The sequence below is a fragment of the Sander vitreus genome, chromosome 5 (assembly GCF_031162955.1).
Source record: "Sander vitreus isolate 19-12246 chromosome 5, sanVit1, whole genome shotgun sequence".
In the NCBI taxonomy this organism is placed as follows: domain Eukaryota; kingdom Metazoa; phylum Chordata; class Actinopteri; order Perciformes; family Percidae; genus Sander; species Sander vitreus.
Genome location: NC_135859.1, coordinates 16,838,800 through 16,862,948, shown reverse-complemented (window position 1 = coordinate 16,862,948; position 24,149 = coordinate 16,838,800). Strand labels below are relative to the sequence as shown.

Genomic DNA, 24,149 nt, shown 5'->3' with positions numbered 1-24,149 from the left:
TGTTGTTTATGTTGTTCAACCTCCAGTAGGCCTATCTCAAAAGCCAAAGTACTTTTGGGGTCTTCCTTAGCACAAGTCTGCACTTCAAAAGAATCAAACTGAACAGAGAATGCATTTAGGTTACTGTTTTTTGTCTTATCTTAGATTGATTTTCACTATCATAAATTCTATTTGTGCAACAATTTGTGCACACACACATTTGTTGTAGGGTCCCTATACCTCCTTCATTATATACCCAATACCCAGAACCAGTCCTCACTTCTACGCTGTAACACTACCTAGCCCCAGGTATTGTGTGTGTCAGTTACTTTGGTAATTTGATTAAACACGATTTGCACGACGGTGCACATTCCTTGACACAGGGCAAACTAATTTTGCAATTCATCAAATAAATAGTACAACCAATTAAAACACAGTGAAGATAGGGCTTTAGGGACCCCTGGGGGCCTGGGTCCCCGGTGCAGTTGCTCGTTTTGACCACTTTGTAATTCAGGCTTGACGTTTGCACATTCCGGGTGTATATATAAGTCTTATCCGAAAACCATACGCAGAGTCATATATGTAACGTAGACTGATATATGGAAGAGGATTAGGGCCACGTGTGAAAAATGTATTAGAGCTCTGAGCTTTTAAGTCAGAATATTGAGAATAAATCAATCTTAGAATTCTGAAAAATAAGAAAAAATACCAATATTCTGAGAACAAAGTCACGATTCTAAGTTATATATGAACATGCCAACTCCACACACAGAGTGCTGTGGTTGAAGGGTTGATGGTGCTAACCTAACCAAAACAATCACTATCTCACCGCTGTGAAAAGTGCTACATTATGGCCAGAATTAACGTATTTGTTGTCTCCAACGCAAACCTGGGACATTTTGGAAGTTCATTCTTGTGACACATCTGTTCACATAGCCAACTGACCCAAGGCTTTTATTTTGAAAAGAGGTGTGTCTTTACTTGCTTGACAGTAGCCAGAGCAACAAGGATGGAAAAGGATTTTTGCACTTATGTTACGTTACACAAGACTGAGTTGGCTAAATGAGGAACAAACGCGGTGCACGTGCATGTTACCGGTCATTGTGTTGTAGGCTATCCTTACTGCCTTTAAAGGCGCATTAAATAGGCTTTCATTAAAAATCGCTAATCATTATTAAGTAACCAGACGTTCAGGAAGTTCATAGTGGGTCTGAGTAACGTTAGAGCACCACAGAGAGTTTTTACCTGGGGGTAATTTACTCGTCAGGGCTCATTACACGTAATCGATGCATTGGTTCGGTCTAAATTTAACGTGATTTGTTATTTTTCGGATGTATGATAGGCAGTAGACAGTGTAGCGCAGCACTGTCAATTGTGATAACAAAAACCGTTGCTTAATCATCGCTAATTAAGCCACAATGGAGGTCAGTGCCGACAATTTAAAGATACCCCCTGATGAGAAAGATTATGCTTTGAGAACCTTAGACCTCAACGCAATAGCCGAGAAGAAGACTGTGGATGCAGACACCCAGAGACCCACATGGAGTGGGCGGCTGGAGTTCATCTTGGCATCGGTGGGGTACGCGGTGGGACTGGGCAATATCTGGAGGTTCCCCTACCTGTGCTACAGCAGCGGTGGAGGTAAGACTGAGGACAAGGAAGTTGGCTGTAATAACCCTGGCCTGCAAGATAACCTGAGCAGGGATGGACTAGAGAGAAATGCGTCTTCAGGGATACAAATGATATAGGCTACAAATGTATAGTGAAATAGCCTTCTATTTTGCATAGGCTGCGTGAGAGTGTTGCTGTTGTATAACCACCTAAATTCAGAGGTGTTTCTAATATTCTGCCCCCCTCCCCCCTCCTCATGCATGTAAATATGGGGGGCAAAACTTTCAATATAATGTAGTCCAGTAAATCACTACTTTTAATAAACATATAGGCTAGTTTAATTTACACATTTCTGACAAAGTCACCAAAAACACTACACATTTTTATAAAGGTAGAATCTATGGCTGAGCTGTTTGTATTAATGTGCAATAGATTATACAGGTGTACCTAATAAAATGGCCTCTCAGTGTATAATAAATACAGTAATTCATGAAAATAATGATCATGTAATAATAATATGTCAAAGAACGTCATCAAGTTTTGACTGACTACTATTCTGACTGCCCTGTTCAGAATGATTTAGCTTGTTGGGATGAATAAGCATAGAGAACAGTCACATGCAGGATGACTGATAAGAGCTACATTAATGCCTTTTCATAGAACAATAGTCTCAGTCATAACCAGTGTCAAAACAACTGTATAGACTGTAAGGAAAGATTCCTCGCTCAAGCTGTGTAGCAAGTCTATCCCCTACACACTTTTATTAATTAATTATTAAAGCATTTGTCAATTAAGTGTGCTAAATGTTAATGAAATTAATATTTAAAGTTCTGTAAACCAATTACTTTGTTCAGGTTTGTGGGTGGCTGGAGTCTATCCCAGCACATATTGTCAGGCCGAAAGGGAGATGATACACCTGCACTCAAGTAATTTCATAATGCAAGCTCTGCTTGAACCCAAATATGGTGTAAGAGTGGGCAGGGAGTTCCTCTGTGAAAATCAATGCATTGAGGATATACACTACTGCAAACAAAAGAGTACAATAAGCTTAAATTCAGAAATGGGACATACACCAAAATAAGTATTTTTACTTTTGACACTTTAAGTATATTTTGATGCTCATACTTTAGTATTTTTTTAGTAAAAATGTGAATGCAGGACTTTTACTTACTTGTAACAGAGTATATCCACACTGCAGAGATGGTAAAAGTACTCACTTCCCATACTCAAGTAGAAGTACAGCTACTTGTGTTAAAAAATACTCTGGTAAAAGTAGAAGTACTGATTTAACTTATTTACTCAAGTAAAAGTAACAAAGTACAGGCCTGGAAATTTACTTAAAGTATAAAAGTAAAAGTAGCTTTGTGAATGACAACCATTTTTTATGTAAAGCTACCTGGACCACACAAATGTTACTAGAGTGCAAGCGGAGAAACGTCAGTGGACATGGAAAAAAGGCTCTTTATATGCCATTGCCTACATTTTAAATGGATGTCTGCCAATAGGCCTAAAACATCACATATATGATTATTGTGACAGAGACTGGGACTCCAGCTTAATAAGATTCTGACTGAGTAGCAAGATATGAATTCAATTGTGATTCTGTGAGAATTCACAGATCCAGTTTCTCTTTTTTAATCTTCCCCTTAACATTTAAATGAATCTACATGTATGTGTGTGCTCAAATATGGCTTCTGGAAAGAAAATAAAGGATAAAATATGAATTACTAAACGGACACTAATTCAGAAGTTCCCCAGACTTTTAGAGTTACAAATAACAACCACTAGATGCTGCGAATGAATGCCACCGAATCTGTCGAGTCGTCTTGTAGTGGTGCGTCAAGTGCAGCGTATATTCCAATCCAATTACAGTAGATTAAATTTGGTATTGATGACGTGAAAAATAATAACGGTAACTCCACTGAAACTAAAGTAACGAGCCAAGTTTGTAAAATGTAAGGAGTAGAAAGTACCGATATTCGTGTTAAAAATGTAAGGAGTAAAAGTAAAAAGTCGGCACAAAAATAAATAGTAAAGTAAAAATATCTGAAAAATCTACTTGAGTACAGTAACAAAGTATTTGTACTTCGTTACTTCCCATCTCTGCCACACTGTGATATTGGCACTTTTAATTTAGTAAAGATCTGAGTACTTATTCCACCACTTCAACTGGCCGATCAACAATATACAGTACAGATGGAGACATTCACACCTGGTAATTTTAGAGTCACCCCTCTGTTCACATGTGTGTCTTTGGACTGTGGGAAAGTAAAGGAAAGATATGAAATAGAGCCACCATTTAAAACTGAAATTGCCACATTTTACGTGGAGGTAAACTATTTTCTCTTCAGCTGATGGATAAAAATGACAAACACACATTGACAGTTGGGAGGTTAGAGTTTTGATAACTGTATGTTAATTAAAAATCATTCTGTAGACACATTATGCAAGTAAATTTTGTCTCTCAGTCACGTAACATTTTCTGTGTTGTAACCATGACTCGGCACAATTCAGCACAGCATGTATGCGGCTGTTGTTAAACAAGAGCTTCCGCCCCTTGATGGCCTTCATTTTCACTGAATTGAAATAACTTTGTGGTTTATTTTAAGGTCTGGGGGTTGACCAATAAACAAGCAGTTGTGAATAAAAGTAATGGACAGGCAGGATGTGTTTTTCATTATTAAATACATATATTTATTAAGAGAAATGTGTTAAGCATGAACAGATTTTTTATGAATCATTTTAACCATTAATAAAGTCATTAGAAACCTGTTATACAGTAAGTATGCTTTATCTAAACAATGACACAGCGGTTACCGTATCTCACAAGGCACCATTATATATAATCAGGAGATAGCAGTATAATCAGTAGAGATGTTCCGATACCGATACCAGTATCGCTATCGGCTCCAATACTGCCTAAAACGCTGGTATCGGGAAGTACTGGAGTTTATGCACCGATCCGATACCACGTAATAAAGCCCTAAAGAAAAAAATACGTTAAAGTAGTTTATTTATGTTCTTTTTCCGTTATAACTGACTGTCAAACTGCATAATAAAAGAAAGTTCTGTGGCATTCATGTTTTACAAAGAGTTTAACCTGAGCCAGACCGACAAAGATAGAAATAATATCACATCCATACAGGGATAGAAGTATACAGTTCTTAAAACATAATAAAATATATGACACACTAGTATCGGATCGGTACTCGGTATTGGCCGATACGCAAGTTCAGGTATCGGAATCGGTATCGGGAAGCAAAAAATGGTATCGGACCATCTCTAATAATCAGCCACCCACTGTTCTTTTCTGTTCTTCTGATTCAGGTGCCTTCATGATCCCTTATCTCACCATGGTGCTCCTGTGTGGCATGCCTCTGCTCTTCATGGAGTTTTCTATTGGGCAGTACACTCGTCTAGGGCCAGTGCATGCTCTCGCTAAAATCTGTCCCTTGTTGAAAGGTGAGTGACTCTCCAGGCCAGAGGCTCCTCTCATGTGACGGGGATGAACATCTGATGATCATTTTCACATTTTGCAAAGAAACAATGTTTTTGCTGTTGTTGCTTTGGAAATATGCATGCAAAGTCAGGCACATGCCCAGACCTTTTAAACATATGTCTGGGAATTAGAGTTCACGTATCTACATTTTTGAGAGTGGTAACTGTAATTCTAAAAAAAAAAAAACTGAACAGTAATTTATTTATTTTACCATGAAGGTGTTTCTTTAATCCATTGTTGACCAAATTACCTCCCACAAAAGTGAATAATTAACCATCAGTCCCAGAAATCCCAGTTGATCAATACAGTATGTACACAAAGAGCTCTACGCTTTTGAGCTAGATTTTTCATGGAGAGGACAATGCCTCAGATTTATAAACTGTATAAACAGAACAGTCCTATCGACTAATCCAGATTATTTCCTTAGAGGTGGACATATTTCCATGTATTTAATAATTCCAACAACAAGTGAAAATATTATATTTTATATATTATATTATTCTGACACCACATGAATGCAGCACAAATGTTATGCACAATGTTTATAAAGGTGAAAAATATATTGTGTATCTGCCCTGTGATTCAGATCTGCTCCAAAATGTAATAGGTTCCTCCACCAAGTTTCATAAAAAATCGGGCCAGTAGTTTTTATGAATCCTTCTGACAAACAATCAAATAAAGAAACCAACAAACAGAGCCGAAAACATAACCTCCTTATAACTAGTGTGCCCCACCAAACGGGACAATCCTCTGATCTGCTAATGTTCTCCTTGTCTTCATGTATGAAGCCCTTCGCTTCAGTTGAGAAGAGGTTAAAGTTGGTGTGTCCTGCACAGCATAAATTACAGCAAATTATAATATACGTATAGGTGACTGTGTTATTTTAGGTCTGCCACTGAGGTCATGTTTTTGGTCCTGATTGTGTTTCTGTTTGTTTGGATATCTCAGGAACAAAAACCAGATTTCACTGATATTTGGTTCATTGGTAAGGCTATGTGTCAAGAAGCAAGTGATTTGTTTTTTACTGCGAAACCGGGAATGCTTTTAAAATTCAATTCATGTTTAAAAATTCACATATTTCTCATTCCCCATACACTTAATTAAATGAAACTCTCTGGCACCCCAAGTTTATCTGTCTTTATATTCAATGCAGATCTGCATCCATATCCAGACTAAATATTTTAACATTTTCTGTTATTTAAATGATCACTTTAAAGGACTGTGTAACATCGTTGGAGTGCTTACAATTTTCTTTTTTAAATAAAATATGTCATTTTCTGTCTGATAAATGGATTGTTTGTACATGTTGATGGATGGGAACTTGTCAAGTGAACATTTCAATCACTGCTGTATTGCTGTGACCTCTTTATCTTGAAACATTTAAACATATATCAGTAAGAAAGAAATTATTTAATCAACTGAATCATCAACTGAATATCCAGAAATGTGATTTATCTGAATGATAATGAAGTCACATATGGGTAATTTAAGTCTACATCAGTTCTTAAAACAAATTGTAACCCATTCTCACTCCAAACTCTTAAAATACGGACGTTTGGACAGACGTAAGCCCACCCACAACTTTTCTAAACTCAGCCGTCCCGTTCCCGCATGTCACGGAAACGTAAGCCCACCCACGACCTTTTCCTTAACATAACTGTGTCAAAAGGGACGCCAATGGTCCCGACAAAGCGTGTTTAGTTAAAGCGCGTTATATGATGCTAAAGGAGACTTTTAGTGTCAATAACAACGACGAAGGCACCTGACCAAGCGTCCGTATTTTACGAGATGGGAGTGAGAATCTGTTGAAACATCAGGCAAATTATGTGAATCAGTATAATGGGTAGTTTGTTTTAAAATCAGTGCTTAAAATCATACACACCAGGAGGTATTTGCAAAATTGTAAATCAAACATGATGAATGAAGTGAAATGTGTGGACCCAGAAAGCACTGGCAGTCACCCAGAAGATAAACAAGAGCCCAGCCATCAACAAGCCGCACTTTGATTGAATTGAAAATGCTGTGTGTCTTGTTCTAACTTGAAATGTTTCTCCATAGTTTTCTTATCTCTTTAAAGACAGAGATTATCTACCCGGTCAAAACGTATGGGTCCTTCACTTGATTTATCGCTCATTTCTTCCTGGTTAATGCTCTGTGCTAAACAAGGGCCCAAAGCAGGTAGTTTTTTCTGTATGTTCTTTTGAATGATTTCCGTGTGCAACAAACTGTGCAGTTTGCTGTGATGTATCTGTGATCCGCGATGCCCACAAATATCTATCACAAATCAACACAAGTCTAATTTACAGCAGTATGCTTAATCACAGCATGTACACATGTATGATTTTAATTGGTTACATTGTCTGCCACTGCTTTGTTTATTGTCTCATTTGTCCCAGTGAGGGCATCTAGGTGACAGATGAGGCATGACATGGTAATACACTTATAAAGAGGAAACAGGAGAGGATAGCTCTAACTGATCCTCTAAAACTTTTTTCAGCTGTGCCTTGTTTTTGAGTCCAGCAAACTGATGTGTTTTGGCAGTTTGAAATGACTTCACCACTGTGTCTGGTGTACCAGTTGAGCATTCAGCCATGTAAGCTAGATGTGTAGAGTAAAAGAGGCAAACAGCCATTGACAAAGAAAGGAGTGCTTACAAAGTGGTTCTAGCTGATCCTAGAGCTCAGAGAGGGTTTCCTTTGGTTCTTGTTATGATGACACAGAACTGTTTTTCAACTGCCTCTCTTTCCATTTTTTCAGATAGTCACACTGGATCCAGTGGAGCATGGCATTCCAGTCTACAACGAGTAGAATTTTTTCAGGAGGCTAAGTTTTTATATACTGCTAAAAAACAGAGAGCTATTTCCTTCAAAGACAGTGTTCAAATGACAAAGATAAACAAAGGCGGCAATGATAATACGATGCAAAAGATCAAGAATAGGAATTTAGAAAAAAAAATGTGCTAATTTGCTTTCTTGCTGAGAGGTACTGTAGATGAGAAGATCGATGCTACTCCAACATGAGAGAGTGGTATTGATCTTCTCATGTAACTCTCAGCAAGTCAGTGAAAAAGCATATTTTCCCAAATGTCGAACTATTGCAATAAGTAATATCAGAATATAAAACTAATGTTTTTGTTGTGTCGGATAGTACAAAAAGTATTTTTTTCTAGAAATTACAGTTTATGGAAGACACAACCTCTACTAACCTAACTAACCCTAACCCTTGTAGAGGCCACGCTCTTTAGCTGAGTGTTTGCCCGGAATTATTTGAGGAGACAGGTGAAACAAATAAAGACACCTATGGTACACACACCCCAAACTGAAATCTGATGCACAGCTAAGAACCACAGGTGTTAAAACACTGAATAGTTTACATCTGTGGGAGGACTTTGATCCCACCCATTTGGTCAGGAGCCATGGAATTTCTAATCCATGGTTCCAGGAATGCCTTTTATTTGTGGCCGAGTTTGCTTGACTTCATTTTGGCCACCACTGACCAGAGATTAACTCTTCTCTGTTGTCTATCTTTATATATAAATCATTTTCACTTCACTGCAGAATATGGAGTAAAAGATGACAGTTTTAAGAAGTGTACAACTTCCCCACAGATGGTATATTTTCTGCGGACTTGTCTCACTTTGTGTCCTCCCTCCTTACGTGTCACTCTGCAGGTGTTGGTCTGGCCACAGTTGTTATCTCTTTTGTGTTCTCCACGTACTACAATGTGCTCATAAGCTGGGCACTTTTCTATTTCTTCAACTCATTCGGAGCCACCCTCCCCTGGAATTCCTGCAACAACACCTGGAATGCTGTCAGAAACTGTTCCAGTGGTTTCCCCGGCAACACTACCCACCTGCAGTCTGCCAGCCAACAGTTCTTTGAGTAAGAATAGTTCACTGCATTTTCAACTGCAGAAATACAGTATACTCTATCTATATATTTACACTTTTTATGGCACTACTCCAGCTGTTTTTTCATGTTGATACATTTATCGGAGGAAGCAGCCCTCATTAAAATCCTGGGGTGTTTTTCTTAAAGGCCCTGAAAACCTTTTTTTCTTAATTATCGTCTTACTATGAAGCGATATGTGTTGTTGTAGTTGTGGACATTTCTGTTGCCTGTATTATGATTTCTGTATGTTTCCTGTTTTTGTATATTTATTCTGTATATTTCTGTTCCATTGTGTGAATTTATCCTCCTCTCATGTTTTGTGCATTCTGTTGTCTGTGTATATTGTTTCCTGTTTTATTTTGATAGTCTGGTTTTCTGTCTTGTCCTGTCTAGTTTACTTCCTGTGTTTTCCCGCCTTTTTTGATTACTCTGTCTCTCCTAATGTGTTTCAGCTGATTGTACCACCTGTTCCTTGTTTGCTCCCTACCTCATGTATTTAGCCTCTGTGTTTCCCTTTGTGTCTTGTCAGATTGTTTTGTGTCCAGGTCCTGTGTGTTTGTGTATGTTGCGTCCCTGCCCTGCCAGTTCATGACTCCTTGTGTTTTTTCTGTTTTTGGATCCTTTGTATCCTGCCTTTTTGCTAATTAAATCTTCGAGTCCAACCTTCTCCTGCCTGCCTCATCTCTGTGATTGGGCCCACTATTCCCTGCCTCCACGTAACAGAACAATCTGACCAACATGGACCCAGCAGTGGTGAGATTCAAACAATTTTTTCACCCTTTGGACTATGATGGGGAGAAGTTGCTGGGGATGTTTCGGGGACTGCATGAAAAGAACCCCATTTTGGCCAAACACCTCATGGAGGTTCGCTGGCAGGCGACTGCCAGGGAGTTTGGCCTCCTTCGAGCCTGTCAGTCCACTAGAGCCCGAGCTGCCCAGCGTTCAGCACTGCCTTCTGGTGTCCCCGTGCCTTCTGGTGTCCCCGTGCCTTCTGGTGTCCCCGTGCCTTCTGGTGTCGCCAAGCCCTCTAGTGTCCCAGCACCACCCAGTGTCTCTGAGTTGCCCAATGTCTCAGCACTGCCTAGTGTCCTCGAGTTTTCTAGTGTGCCCCCCCCCCCACAGAGTGCCGACTGTTTAGTAGCCCCCCAGAAAAAAATCTGGGGGGGCCTCCCAGATCCCCGGCTGGCTAGCAGCCTCTCAGATCCCCGGCCGACTACCAGCCGCTCTGAATCGGCCATGACCAATCCCCCAGAGACCTCCCCTGAGACCGCCCCAGAGACTCTGTCCTTGTCCTGCCCCCCAGAGACTTTCCCTATGTCGGCGGTCAGACCTACTCCTGCCCCTCGTGTCATGTCGGCACCCCTGTCGACCTCTGTTCCTGCTGACCCGCCGCCGGCCTCCAGCCCAGCTGACCCGTCGCCCGGCTCCAGCCCAGCTGACTTGTCACCTGGTTCCAGTCCAGCTGCCCCTTCGCCTCCAGAAGGGCTCCGCCTTGGTTGACCTGCTCAGCCTCCAGAGGTGCTCCGCCTTGGCCGACCCGCTCGGCCTTCGGCGGGGCGCTGCCCTCGACGTCCTGCCCAGCCGCCTGAGTGCCCTCGCCGTCCAGTTTGGCCACCTGAGGGGTTTCACCTTCGCCGCCGGCCGCCAGAAGGCCTCTGCCTTCGCTGCTGCCCCCTGTTCCCGAGTGCTCTGTCCCTAGTCCCCAGGTTCCCCTGTTCCCGAGTTCCCCCAGTTCCCTGTTCCCGAGCGCTCTGTCCCCTGTCCCGAGTGGCCCCGCTGCTTCCTGTCCCGAGTGGCCCCTCCGGCCCTCTGTTTCCCCCAGGCCTCTTTGCCCTGTGCCCTCTGTCCCCTGTGCCCCAATGCTCCTCTGTCCCCTGTGCCCTAGAGCTCTTGGTCCCCTGTCACTCTAGTGCCCTCAGTTTCCCAAGTTCCACGGCCCCATTGACTCTCTGCCTCCCCCGGACACTCTCTCCCTTTTTTGGGTCTTTTTTTGTTCCCTGGACACTTTTTAGTTTGATTATTCCCCCTTCGATCCCTCTCCGCTTTCCCAGGATTGACTTTGTTTGTTGGGACGTCTGGGATCCGTCCCTTAAGGAGGGGGTACTGTTGTGGACGTTTCTGTTGCCTGTATTATGATTTCTGTATGTCTCCTGTTTGTACCACCTGTTCCTTGTTTGCTCTCTACGTCATGTATTTAGCCTCTGTGTTTCCCTTTTGTGTCTTGTCAGATTGTTTTGTGTCCAGGGTTCTCCTCTGTTTTTGGATCCTTTGTATCCTGCCTTTTGTTAATTAAATCTTCGAGTCCAACCTTCTCCTGCCTGCCTCATCTCTGCGTTTGGGCCCACTATTCCCTGCCTCCACGTAACATGGGTCTAACATTAACACACTTTTCTCTGTGTTGGTTATCTTATGTGACGGATTTCTGTATTTGTTTTTGTCTGGAAAAAGAGTAATGTCATACTTTACACATATGTACACCAATCGGGTTTTAACATGTGAATGAACATTAGGGGTGGGGGGGAAATCGATACAGCATAGTATCGCGATATTTTCCATGGCAATACAGTATCGATACAGACGCCAAGGATCAATCTTTTGTGTTGGGAAGTTTGTCTGCTTGACAATCCCATTTTGCAGCAATAAAATTGAGATTAACAAATGTATCTATTTAGATGAAAGATGTTGACAAAGTTTCCTTTTGGGGACAATTTGAAATTGGGAAAGATTTGAAGTTGGTAAAAAGGTAATGAATTGCAATATCTTATCGTGACATAAGTATCGTGAAAACTCTGATTCCCACCCCTAATGAGCATTTGTTGAAAGTTGTACAGTTGTCTGTGAATTCAATCTGACCAAACCTTACCCACACAGTCTTGATTAGGCCTATTAGCTGAGCTTTAATTGTGAAACTCTTAATAAATATACCTAAGTATGTTTTAGTTTTCTTAAAATTTAAATTTTTCAGGGGCTTTGAGGATACAATATTGAGAATCACTTGCTATTTGTATTTACATGCTTTTTTTTCCTCTTTTTACAGTCGCAGACTTCTGCAGAAAACCAGTGGTATTGAAGACGTTGGTGGTGTACGTTGGGAACTTTTTGGCTATCTCATTATTTCCTGGGTCATCGTGTATTTATGCATATTTAAAGGAGTCAAATCCACTGGAAAGGTCAGATGTTTTTATGCATATAGGGGATTATTCTTAATGTTGTGCCGGCCGACTTCTTTAATTGTTTTAAAAACCTTCTGTCCTGACATTTTGTCAGTTAATATTCGGTTTATAGTCTATCGTCTGTATTCGTTTTTTTTTCTCAGAATGACATCTAAAATAAGTTTGTAGCGCTGTGTTTGTACCATATGTTTTATGCACCACATCCTACGTAATGTTATTTCTTTTGCAAGTGGGATACTTATGTTGCTTGCTCAGGAATCAGATACATATAGTGTAAAACACACGACAAGCTTCAGATGCAAAACATGTTTTGCTCAGCCGACTCATTATCAGGACAGAAAACGAGAAATGAGAGCTTTGAAATTGGGTATCCTAGCAACATGCATTTTTTTTAATACAATTTTGTGATAAACTGTACTGTAATTTCAAAACGAGTGTTTTGACCTGACTTGATAACTTTGTGATATTTTCTTGAACCAAAACACAAATCATCCGCACTGGTGGGGCAGTAGCTCAACTGTTGCAACCTCAGCTACACAAAAAACGCATACAATAATCAATTTCTGCTTCTCACTGTTTGTGTCACACAGGTTGTGTATTTCACCGCTATATTTCCGTACTTCATTCTATTTGCCCTGCTCATTAATAATGTGCAGCTTCCTGGCGCCAAGAATGGTATCCTCTACTTTGTGACACCTGTCTGGGGCAAACTGTTTGAAGTAAAGGTGAGTCTCTGTTAAGACTTTAGTTACACATTGGCATCAGTTGAATCCAACTTTTAGTTTAGTTATTATCTCATACGGTATCAAATTACAAGTCTGACTGTCAGAGAGCGAGGAATTTAATGCAAATATTCATTTTCTTAAAATTGAATCCTCTTTTCAGAGAGTAGGCTTTTTATCTTGTGTTTGCTCAACCTTCAACTTAGCAAAAGTCAGAACTGCACCAGGGAGAGGGGAAGCGATCATTTTAGCCATATGATTGCAGCAATGAACTTAGATTGCAAGTGAAATATTCGGCTTTGAAGATTTTAGGCACAGCTGCCAGAATAAAATTTCAGGACAAAAAGCTAAACTAGATCCAAAGAAGGAGCTGCAAATCTCTCAGAATAATCTGGTAGCTACTGCTGTGTATTTCTTGACCCATTAATATGACAAGAAAAAATAACCGGATACTTTCTAAACATAGGTTTAGTACTGTAAATGGAAACAGCAGATATAACAGACATACATTTAAAAGGTCTATTTCTCTAACATTAAATATTTGTGTAATATGTTTTAATAGATGCATTTGACCAGACACATGCAATCAGGTTAAAACTTCCTTTGTACTTGATTATGTTGATTCCTTTACAATGTATTCATTACTAAATGTGCAATCGCACACATTTTAAAAAAACACTGCTCAAACACACTCAAAACATGTTTTGTTCTTGGAAGACCCCATCATTCAGGGTTAATAGCTGATTGAGAAACTATGTTTCCAGGGCCTCAAAAACTAAATTAAATGAAACTACACTGAAGTTAATCCTCATGCTCTCCTTTATCTCCATTATAGGTTTGGGTTAATGCAGCTGCCCAGGTGTTTAACTCCATTGGAATAGCATTTGGCTCCATGATTTCGATGGCTAGTTACAACAAGTTCAACAACAACATTCTTAGGTAAAGATTTATACTTGTGGTGTGGAAAATGGTACTGTCTTTGACTATGAATATCTCAAGCCAAACACTATTCCAGCCAATCGGTACCAGGTTGCACGTGCAAGCAAGTGATGGGGGCGGGGGGACAGGGGGGAGTCAGCGGCCGGGACAGGAGTTATCAACAAGAAGAGTTTGCAGAGAAACAGCAAAAGAGGAAAAGGACTACAGAATACAAATTTAAAAAAAGTTGTATAATCGGGAAAGCTTAGCTTAATACCATCCGCATAGGAGGTACCAGGGAGAAATGAAGAAAGTTTGGCAGGAAATTAAGAATTACTAGTTTTCTTTAGAATAAGATGGGTTATTTAATACAGTATATGGAGGCCTTGGCTCCTCTGTGGGATGTAGAAAACATACTAGAAACCTGCCCTACATTATTTACCTGCTAGAGCCAATACCAATAATTTCTGACAAAGTGAGAGCTTGTTGATCCAGTACAACAAAAATGTGAAACAGCTGTCTTAATGATCAAATGGCTGCTTCATAATCTAGTACCTTTGTTTCCCTGAGTTTCTTGGATACTGTAACTGTCCTAACATTGTTTATTTCGTCCTCCTCCTCTCCCAGGGATGCTTTAATTGTATCATTTACCAACTCATTCACTAGTATCCTGGCTGGCTTTGTGATCTTCTCAGCTATTGGCTACATGGCTCATATACATAACCTCCCAGTGGACAACATAGCTACAGATGGTAAGCATCATGCCTGGAAAGACCATCACACCACAGTCTCAAAGCTTTGTTTTATTTAGACTTGATATGTCAGGGTGTTACAGAAATACAGATGGAGATCCAAATAGATACCAAACTCTGAGAGCCTTTTTTTTTTCTCTCTCTCATATTTCAACATGTGCACACCTGCTTTGAATATTTCAAATGTGTACATCACTCAGGAATATTTAGTAGTCTACAATTTCTTAAAGTGGCACTCCACTGATTTTAAACATGAAGTTCAGTTTACTCTACTTAGCCTGTTGTATAATGTATTATCTGGCTGTGGAGAAGCTTTATAAGTAAAACAAATAAAAAAAATAAAAAAAATACTCTGTCATGTCATTAGACTAAAGCCTGCATTACAATGTAAGAATTGGATGTTAAGGAGGGAAGGAAAGTCTAATGAAAGATGTTATGAAGTTGCATTTTGGGAATTTTAGAATGCAGTGTTTTTGGAGCTTGACCCATGCTAGAGACTAAAAGTCAGGCTCTCTGCCTTTTCTGCCTCCTGTCTCTTGTTTATTTTACTCTTACAGCATTGCTACATCGCTAGAGTACCCCTTTAAGTAGCTGTTATGAATTATAGCCATATGTAACTGCAACATGAACACAACTTTACTGTGTATTTGTGTGTGCAAGTGTGTACGTACTGTAATGACATGTAAAACACTTAACCAAAGATGCCAAATGTCTGAATCAGCAAGTAAGTTGAGACAAGAGGATTTTAGGTTACTTAAATGGACAAAAGTGAGTTTTGGCTTCGGTAAGCAAATGCTCCAATAACATCGGAGCAAGAGCTTTGTCGGTTAAGTAATGCATTATTAAAAACAGAGAAAACTTGTCTTCAGCCCTTGGGTCAATTAAGGATCATCTAAGGAGGTCAAAACACTGTATCCCTGTCAGCTTTTTTTTTTTTTTCCTCCGTCAGCTCAAGTGGCACTGTCATTGACTAATGACGTCTACCTTCTCGTGATCTTACCTTCCTGAAAACATGTTTTTTTTCATTGGTCAGTCATTGTATTTTCTGTATTCCTCCTGCATCTTTTGGAAAGCAACACATTTAAATCAATCAATCAATCAAATTTGTCACATGAAATCGTACAGGGTACAATTCCAGTGAAATGTGATCCCATCAGTTCCTTCAACTTCATTCATCATAAAGCAGAATGTGTGTGCGGGGGGGAGGGAGGGATCCTAGTGGCTTGAGGGTAGAAGCTCCTCCTGAGCCTCTGAGTGCTGGCCTGGTGTATCCGGGACCTTCTACCTCACCTTAACAGGGATAAAAGGCTGTTACCTGGGTGGTTTGGATCTTTAATTATTCTTCTAGCCTTTTTCTTGCAGCGCTTGGTGTAAATATCTTTTAGGCAGGGTAGGGCACCGCCCACTCTTTGCAGGAATTATGTTTCTGGTCAGGACACTCTCAATGATGCAAGGGTAGAAATTGCTCAATATTTGAGGGGATACCTAGACTGGGTAAACCCAGCCCGATTTGCTGGCAATTTGATTTCGCCCTGCAGCTCAGGCTGGAAACCTGTACGTTTATCTATCCTGCTTCCGTTACAAATTTGCAGGAACCAATCACAAACTGGCTTATCCACCTTGCGCGCTATTGGCGGGTTTAACACGACGATAGAGAAGCGACCAAGCAGCTTTTTGTTTGTACATTCAACAAGCTGGCCACCGAAGTGCAGCACTCCATGGCAGCAACCCGTTGATGCTGCTGTCGCTGCTACGTCACCCAGATCGTTGGTCTGATTGGTTGAAGGACTATCAATTGTGTACAGAGTCATTTGAACTATGCCCGTTGATCACGTCTGTTGTGCAGAGAAAATACAGAGCAGACTCTTTGGATGTACGGTAGCAATTGGACTTTTTAGGAATATGTTGACATTTTGGAAAAAATTGCTCGTACAGTAAGTATTTAGCCTAAGCCAGCAGCCGGTTAGCTTAGCATGAACACTTGTGGTAGCAGCTAGTCTGCCTCGGTCTCTATAGCAACACCTTTACTGTTTCACGTTTCAGGTCCTGGTTTGGTGTTTGTTGTATACCCTGAAGTCCTCTCCACCATGCCTGTCTTTCAGCTGTGGGCCCCTCTGTTCTTCTTTATGCTGCTGTGTCTGGGCCTGGACAGCCAGGTAAACATCTCTAACACTTACATAATCACAATGACCCGACTGAAAGTTTATCAGGAGGAAGGCACACTTGTGGGGAAATAGGGCAAAATGTTTTCATTACTCAACCAAGGTAGTCAAAACAATTACAGAAGTTTTCTTCCAGCATTTAAAACTGTGCTCATTCAGGCTGACATTTCTGTGTAACTGGTTACCTAACTGTGTCCACCTCTTGGACATGGAAATGATTAGTGAGTAAAGTAAATAAAGTGCTGCTAACCCTAACAGACTGTCTACCTCTAACTAGCATAAGTGTATAAATGTGCATTAGTGACCTTATTTATTTAATTAATGAATTACTTAATTGCAGCCCAAACAAATATGTCTCAAAGTCATGACAAATTGGGAGGGAACCACTCTTTACACAGTAAATGGGACCACTATGTTAAAACGCAGTATGTGTTTTCTGTGTGCCACAGTTTGCCACAGTTGAGGTGGCTATAACGTTCATAAAAGATGAGTTTGGCCCCCAAGTTCTGCGTTTCCTAAAGAGAGAAGAGCTGCTGACCCTGGCTGTGTGCATCATTGGCTTTGCTCTGGGAATTCCCCATGTAACCAAGGTACAGCAAAACTCTTTTACTTCACAAAGAAACATATCTGACGATATTTGGTAGCTTACATGTGGTAACAGTTGTAGCATAAGTGACAGTGTTGTCATTTTGGCCTTCCTCTCTCTCGCTTATCCTTCCTGCACAGGGGGGAATCTATGTGTTTCAGCTGATGGACCACTACACCGCTGTGGTCTCCCTTGTGTTCCTGGCTTTCTTTGAAGTTGTCGCTGTCTGCTGGATCTTTGGTAACATAACGTCCATAAATTCAAACTGAGTTGTCCCGTTTATGGTTTTAGACTTTAAAGCCATCAGGATTTGCTGTGGCTGGTTTATTATTAAACTGAATTTTAAACCTCTTTCATATCCACAACAGAAGAAAATCTGTATCTGTATTAGTAGTCTCTATTGTTTAATCAGCTTATGTCTTTTTCTATCAGGTGTCCCACGTATCTGCTTAATGGTCGAGAAGATGCAAGGAAAAACTCCAAACATCTACTTTCGTCTCTGTTGGCTGCTGCTCTGTCCTCTCTTGGTGCTGGTGAGGTTCAAAGATGATTATCTGTACAATAATGTTAATAATGATGGTTATGTAATATAGTTTTAAGACTATCCTTTTCCCTACATAGTGTATACTGATCTCCAGCATTGTCCAGTACACTCCCGCTCACTATGAAAAGTACATATACCCAGGGTGGGCTGAAGTAGTGGGCTGGGGTGTCTCACTGGTCTCCATAGTGTGGATCCCACTGGGAGCCATTCAAGAGATCTATATCAACAAAGGCTCACTTCTTCAGGTGAGAGTCATCAATTATACAAATGGATGAAGCATGTGTATCTCTCTTCAGATGCTTCTCTACCATCCTAGGTTAAACCACACACACTACATGTTTGGGTCATAATTTCACTTGTGTCCTTTTGGCACTGCAAATATCTCACTGACAGCTTTCATTTGATATAATGCTCATATTTGCCCAACATGGCACATACGCCCCATTGGCTCCAAGCCCTCAATGTTAGATTCAATGTTAATTAGCACAAAACACAAAGTATATAGTATTTGGTCACAAACAAAAGAGTTGAACAAATTAAAGGAACATGCCGACTTATTGGGACTTTAGCTTATTCACCGTATCCCCCAGAGTTAGATAAGTCCATACATACCCTTCTCATCTCCATGCGTGTCGTAACTCTGTCTGGTGCACCCACGCGTGCATAGTTTAGCACAGATCCTGGAGGTAACCGGCTCCATCTAGCCTACTGCTCCCAATAAGTGACAAAATAACGGCAACATGTTCCTATTTACATTTTGTGATTTGTATAGTCACAGCGTGTACAAATAACAAGGTCACATGAGACACAGCCATCTTCTAACCGTATACAAACTGGGAACTATATTCTCAGAAGGCGAAGCGCTGCTACTTGGGCGGAGTGATTAGTGCAACACCTGAAAAGCACCATTGTTACTCTCTGCTCCTCACCACGGGGCTTCTCGTGTGCTGCGCGCAAATCACTCCGCCCAAGTAGCAGAAGTAGCAGTGCTTTGCCTTCTGAGAATATAGTTCCCAGTTTTTTTTAAGATAATTTTTTGGGCATTTTAGGCCTTTATTTCCACAGGACAGATGAAGACATGAAAGGGGAGAGAGAGGGGGAATGACATGCAGCAAAGGGCCGCAGGTCGGAGTCAAACCCGCGGCCGCTGCGTCGAGGAGTAAACCTCTATATATGTGCGCCCGCTCCACCAAACGAGCCGGCCACATGTGTACCAAATTTAATGACTACCATCAAATAGTTGGTATCCATACTGTCACAACACTAGTGTGGGAGGATATATTAGGGTGTTATGTGCAGAGCTGGGGCTATGGCTAATACTTGTGAATAAGTAACTATTTTTTCTTTTTTTCTTTGTGCCTGAGCTGACCAGACCTGCTTGAACAAAGTTTTCTAAAAGGTTTGTTCCTAAAATATTGCCTTCTCTAACCTTCAGAGACTTAAAACAGCTATGATGTCCACAATAGACCTGGATGCTGAGGATCCCCTGCCAGAAAAACAAAACCTAGATAACCCAGCATCTGAAACCTTGCTTACTTCAGTGGCATGACCAGGAATACAGCCAAAGCCGATGGAATGAACTGTTTTTACACTGAGATACACAATCGTTAAGCTTCTATCATACCATATCTATCATTATAATTTGATCCTATTTTTTCTACCAAAGGACAGATTCTTTACTCTATCTTAAGGTTAATTAAATAAAATAAATTTAGGTATGAGTGACCGTGTGCCCTGTCTAGACAATGCAGGTGTTCATTCCAACCAAAGATTGAAATTTAAATGATTATTTCCTCGCCCTTTGGTTTATTAATCAGTAAACCAGTGCCTGGTGTATGCATTGGTGTTTTCCCTTGCAATGTGTAACTAAGAGTAAATGATGCATCTATGGTAGAGGCATTCAGAGAGAACGTTTTAGCATCATCTATAGACGGAATCATTAAAAGACCACTTTTCCTTTATCAAATTTGTCACAAAGGGGCTAAAGAGGCATGTCCTCCCATTTGAAAGTCTCCTCCAAATGCACCAGGGAAATGCTACCTTTCTTTGGCCTAAATGTTTGTGACCAGAACCAGAGGTACAGTATATTTGTGGCCTTTAAACCCATGAAACATTGTGTTGTTCCATTGTTTACAGGTGGAGTCAACAATCTTTCTCCAGAATCACCCTTAATGTTGCATTCAGGCAATCCTCATCTTCTCATTTAATAAGTTAAGAAATCTGAGTGTTTGCTTAGTGTTTTGGTGGTCAGCACCTGGAATAGATCAATAAAAAACACTGCAATCTATAGCTAATAGAAGCTAAAGATACTGTAACCTCTGTACTGTTTGTTCTTGATAGCAGCCTGGGTGTGTTGTTAATCCCAAGACAACAGAACAAGTTAAATGGATATATTAACACCTTTAACACTGACTTCAAGATTGACGCACACTGCCTGAATGCATCATTGGGTTTGACCTCTGAAAGGAGCAGGTTCAATTGGTCTGCAACTGTGGGCCTTCAGAGGATCCAGCCTCTGACCTGGAACACATAGTCTCAGCCTGAATAGAAGGGAGATGTTGACAATGACACTTGAGTGTTTCGTTTTGAATATATTTTATTTTATACATTTTAACTTTCCAGTGCCTGAACACCCTTCGCAAAAAGTAAAAAAAACTTGAAAACACATAAGCAGAGGTGTTCCAAAACAAACAGAAACAAAACCAGACAAATACCATTTTCTTCAAATTACAGATATAAATAGTTTACATGCATTTTAATTGTGGATGTCTCTCAAATGCGTGTGTGTCAAAGAGACTCACTTGTGAGTGTTGTGATCCAGGCAGAAGGTTAATGTTATACCAGTGTGTACTGAGCTCTAATGAGGGTGAATCAGTGCTGGGATTTTGTCTGCTTCTTCACAGCTTGAGGATTGAGTTGATATTATTGTTCAGCAATGTTTTTGACATTATTTAACTATCTTGGAGCAGGCAAGAGTTTTAGAGATTATAAATGGTGTCTTTGATCTTCCATTAAGCTGAATTGGGCTAATGAGGGTAGATAATCTTGAGGGCAACACTTCTCTGGTAACTCTCCATTCAGTGTTTCATATTGTATTGACCCAAAACCTGCAGTTAATCACTGATTGTTTTTTTCACACTTCTTAACAGAGAAAGAACCCAAAAAGTCACTTTACTGGAAACATATTAACATAACAAGCTTTAACTTAAGTCATGTTTTTATTTTCAATGATTGACCTTCTCTCTTGACGTCTAGGGTGAGTTTAAAGTTAGGCTGTACCAGATCCAAATTCTGTCAAATCCACTGGGAGAAAAGTGTTCAGTCAGTGTGGGATGTGTAAGCTTTGGGTTAATATATTATGTAGACAAACTACTTCAACATGAAATGACCAGAGGAGGTATGTGTATGTGGGAAAATCACACTTTCATTGGAGATTGTCTAAAATGTTGTGCCCTACATTGCTTTTCTGTCTAGCTTATCAAACAAATCCTCAGTCAGGAGTGCCTTTTATCCAAAACACGCTCCGATAAAACAAGCTTAAAACACAATATGATTTTAAAATGAATATGTTTCTCAACAATGATGCATGCATTTTACACCTTATCACAACTTAAAGGTGAAAATGCTAATTTGTTTTCATATTTCGTTTGGAAAATTTAACAAGAGAAGCATCATGGAACTTCATTTTGCATGCCTCAAGTGCCTTTCGTTAAAAGGGTTTTGTTTTTAGATCTATATTGAATTTGACAACCAAAACCTGCTGCATTATTTTACTTTGTCATGAATTGTATCAGTTATTTAAATGTGCAAGGATGATTTAGACACACTTGTACAACATAATAGGTCACTGTTTACACTTTTTGGTAATTGGTCTTTTAATAGGAATTACAGACTATTAGGGGCTATTAACAGAATTACGCTTTTAAAACATATTGTTTAGAAATGTACAGTCTGGGTTATTTGGAAGAAAAAAAAAGATTTGCCATGGTTTGCTGACAATGTGGGGTTTCATCTCACCCAAACACCACTTCTGCCGATTTTACTGATTTAGTTTTAGATGATCCTCAATCAATCAGTGAAGTTAGCTGCTGCAGTTTGTGGCTGAATGATAACCTGCAGATTGTCTTTGCTCCATGAAACAAGACTGCTAATCCCTCATTTCAAATATTCTCAAACACAGACATTTAAAATGTGTGACTCAATGCTGTTATGTTATTTGTTATAGCTTCATGCTGTTGCTCCTAGTGTCTGCAGTGAAACCTGCAGTGTTCTCACATTCGCATACTAACAGTGAACATGCTGATCAACAACTTTATATTTCTAAGGTGAGATGGATTCTTTAAATTCAAGACTCAAACGTGTTTTCTCATGTTTTATGTTTGTGCTTGTTTTACTAAATTTAATTTAGATTTTTCATATACTATATATTATTTTTAATCATATTTCTATTGTGCTGCTGTTGTGTTGATTTGTGGCGTCTTAACTTTTTGTTAAATAAATCGCCTTCATTCTTAAACTGGTGTCAGTGAATAACTCAGCAAAAGTTAGCATCATCTGGATTATTACCTCAGAGGGTCACTGGGTGGCAGCATAGCAGCAAAAAATGCATTTAACAACACCAACACTGCATTATTTGTTGTACTTGTTTATCTGAAATAAATGATTTTGTTGCAGAGCTTTCAATGATCCGAGTTTTAGGATTTATTTTAAAATCCTCCTTTTGGTTTACAAAGCAGTTGCTGGTCTGGCATCAGTTTATAGCCTCGCAGATCTCTCCGATCTCAAAGTGGAAATCTCGTCCATGTGCCCGCAGCGCTTTTAAAATATGCACCTAAAGAATGTAATAGTATGTCTGCTGATTTCAAACTTGCCCCAACACTGTGTTCCTTTAAACTTTAAAAACTGAACTTAAAACAAAAGTAAAGACCTTCCTATTTACTCCAGCGTTTTCTTTAATGAACATAACGTATTTGTACTGTATGCTTGTTTGTATGTGTGGATATATGCACCATGTAGTTTTATCTTTATGTATGCAAGGATGTCTGTTTATTTGCACATTTTTTGCTGTTTTATGTAAAGCACTCTGAACTGCTTGTGTACGATATGGTGCTATGCAAATACATTTTAATTGAATTGACATGGGGAAAATTTGAGCAACACACAAATGTGTTTGATAGCATGTGGACAGCAACTTTACAGACTTGCACAATTGTTTTGTTTAGACTTTTTCAACTTTGGTGTTCTTTGTTTTGTTTTTCTATTTTAATGCATTTAACATTGAATACAACTTTATAGAATGACTCCTAAGAACAGCTCCCCCATAACATTCTTCCTTATGAGCATATTGATGCCTCCATACTGTTATAGTAAAAACGCCTCTTATTACTACAATATGTTTTGTCATTTTTTATAATGTAGTAGATGATTATAAATGCTATTGGCAATTGTACTGTAATTAATGACAAATTTGTATGCACTAAGGGGTTAGGCCTGTATGACCGCACTGGGATCTAAACCCCATCTACTGTCTCAGTGTGGTCAACACACTGAGCAGACACTACGAGTATAAAAGAGAGCAGGGCCAGGACAAATCTGAACACAGTGTTCTAAGAGCTTCGGAAGTTAATTAGACCCCCTTGTCGTGAAGTGGTGCTGCAGCAGCGCCCTTAGCAGAACTGTTCGTTAATCAATACCCCCCTTCCTGCTTCCCTCATGACAAAATGGATCATGGGCAATAAATTAGCGCTTGGAGCGCTGGTTGATCAATGGCCATAGACAGTGCAGCTCAAGGGGCAGTAAATCAATGGTTAAACATGGCACAGAGGGAATGTTTGTGAGCCTGAAACGGCAGTGAAGGGGGAGATGGGTCACTGTCTAACTCCTGTTGTGGGGTGTGAAAATGTTTATCGGTGCCAGGCAAAGAGTTAAACCAGCAGCTGCACCTCCTGTTGGAGCTGTTTGAGATCTCATCTGACCTTTCTTGAGTAGAAGCGATGGTCCAGGAAATCCACTGAACATCACTGCTCCACACACACACACACACACAACAACACGAGTGTGTAATAACAACTGTGCTTGAAAAAAAGGGCAAAAACTGGCAAGCTGCCTGTGAAGAAACTTGAAAAGGCAAAAATGTCACAAGATTTTTTACTCTCCCTCCACTATTGTTCCTCTGTTACTCCACACTCTTGTTTTTGATGTTGACCCTAAGTGTACCTGTGAAGGCAAGAGAATCCCATCTGTTTTTAATTTGTGTGTGTATATATATATATATATATATGTGTATGTGTGTGTGTGTGTGTGTGTAAGTACA

General features: G+C 40.0%; 1 protein-coding gene across 5 annotated transcripts; it reads left to right on the top strand.

Moving 5' to 3' along the window:
• The first annotated feature begins 974 nt into the window (after window positions 1–974).
• On the top strand, window positions 975–23,027 carry LOC144518218 (sodium- and chloride-dependent GABA transporter 1). 5 transcript variants are annotated; one of them, XM_078250715.1, is made up of 14 exons: window positions 975–1,620; window positions 4,918–5,052; window positions 8,760–8,970; window positions 12,017–12,149; window positions 12,743–12,877; window positions 13,710–13,813; window positions 14,420–14,544; window positions 16,588–16,700; window positions 17,156–17,296; window positions 17,433–17,532; window positions 17,725–17,825; window positions 17,914–18,081; window positions 22,062–22,161; window positions 22,573–23,027. In XM_078250715.1, exons 1-13 carry the CDS (start codon window positions 1,398–1,400, stop codon window positions 22,122–22,124), a joined length of 1,752 nt encoding a protein of 583 aa, XP_078106841.1. In that variant the 5' UTR covers window positions 975–1,397; the 3' UTR covers window positions 22,125–22,161; window positions 22,573–23,027. The 5 variants fall into 5 exon arrangements, with proteins under 5 accessions (XP_078106841.1, XP_078106840.1, XP_078106842.1 ...); XM_078250714.1 differs by having other exon boundaries at window positions 22,570–23,027; XM_078250716.1 differs by having other exon boundaries at window positions 12,017–12,062; window positions 19,272–23,027.
• The last annotated feature ends 1,122 nt before the right edge of the window (window positions 23,028–24,149 follow it).

Excerpts from the sequence above, each read along its gene's own strand:
- LOC144518218 (XM_078250712.1), top strand. The coding sequence starts at position 1,398 with ATGGAGGTCAGTGCCGACAATTTAAAGATACCCCCTGATGAGAAAGAT. Across the intron at positions 12,150-12,742 it reads GAGTCAAATCCACTGGAAAG|GTTGTGTATTTCACCGCTAT; the intron begins GTCAGATGTTTT and ends TGTGTCACACAG. Across the intron at positions 17,533-17,724 it reads CGCTGTCTGCTGGATCTTTG|GTGTCCCACGTATCTGCTTA; the intron begins GTAACATAACGT and ends TTTTTCTATCAG.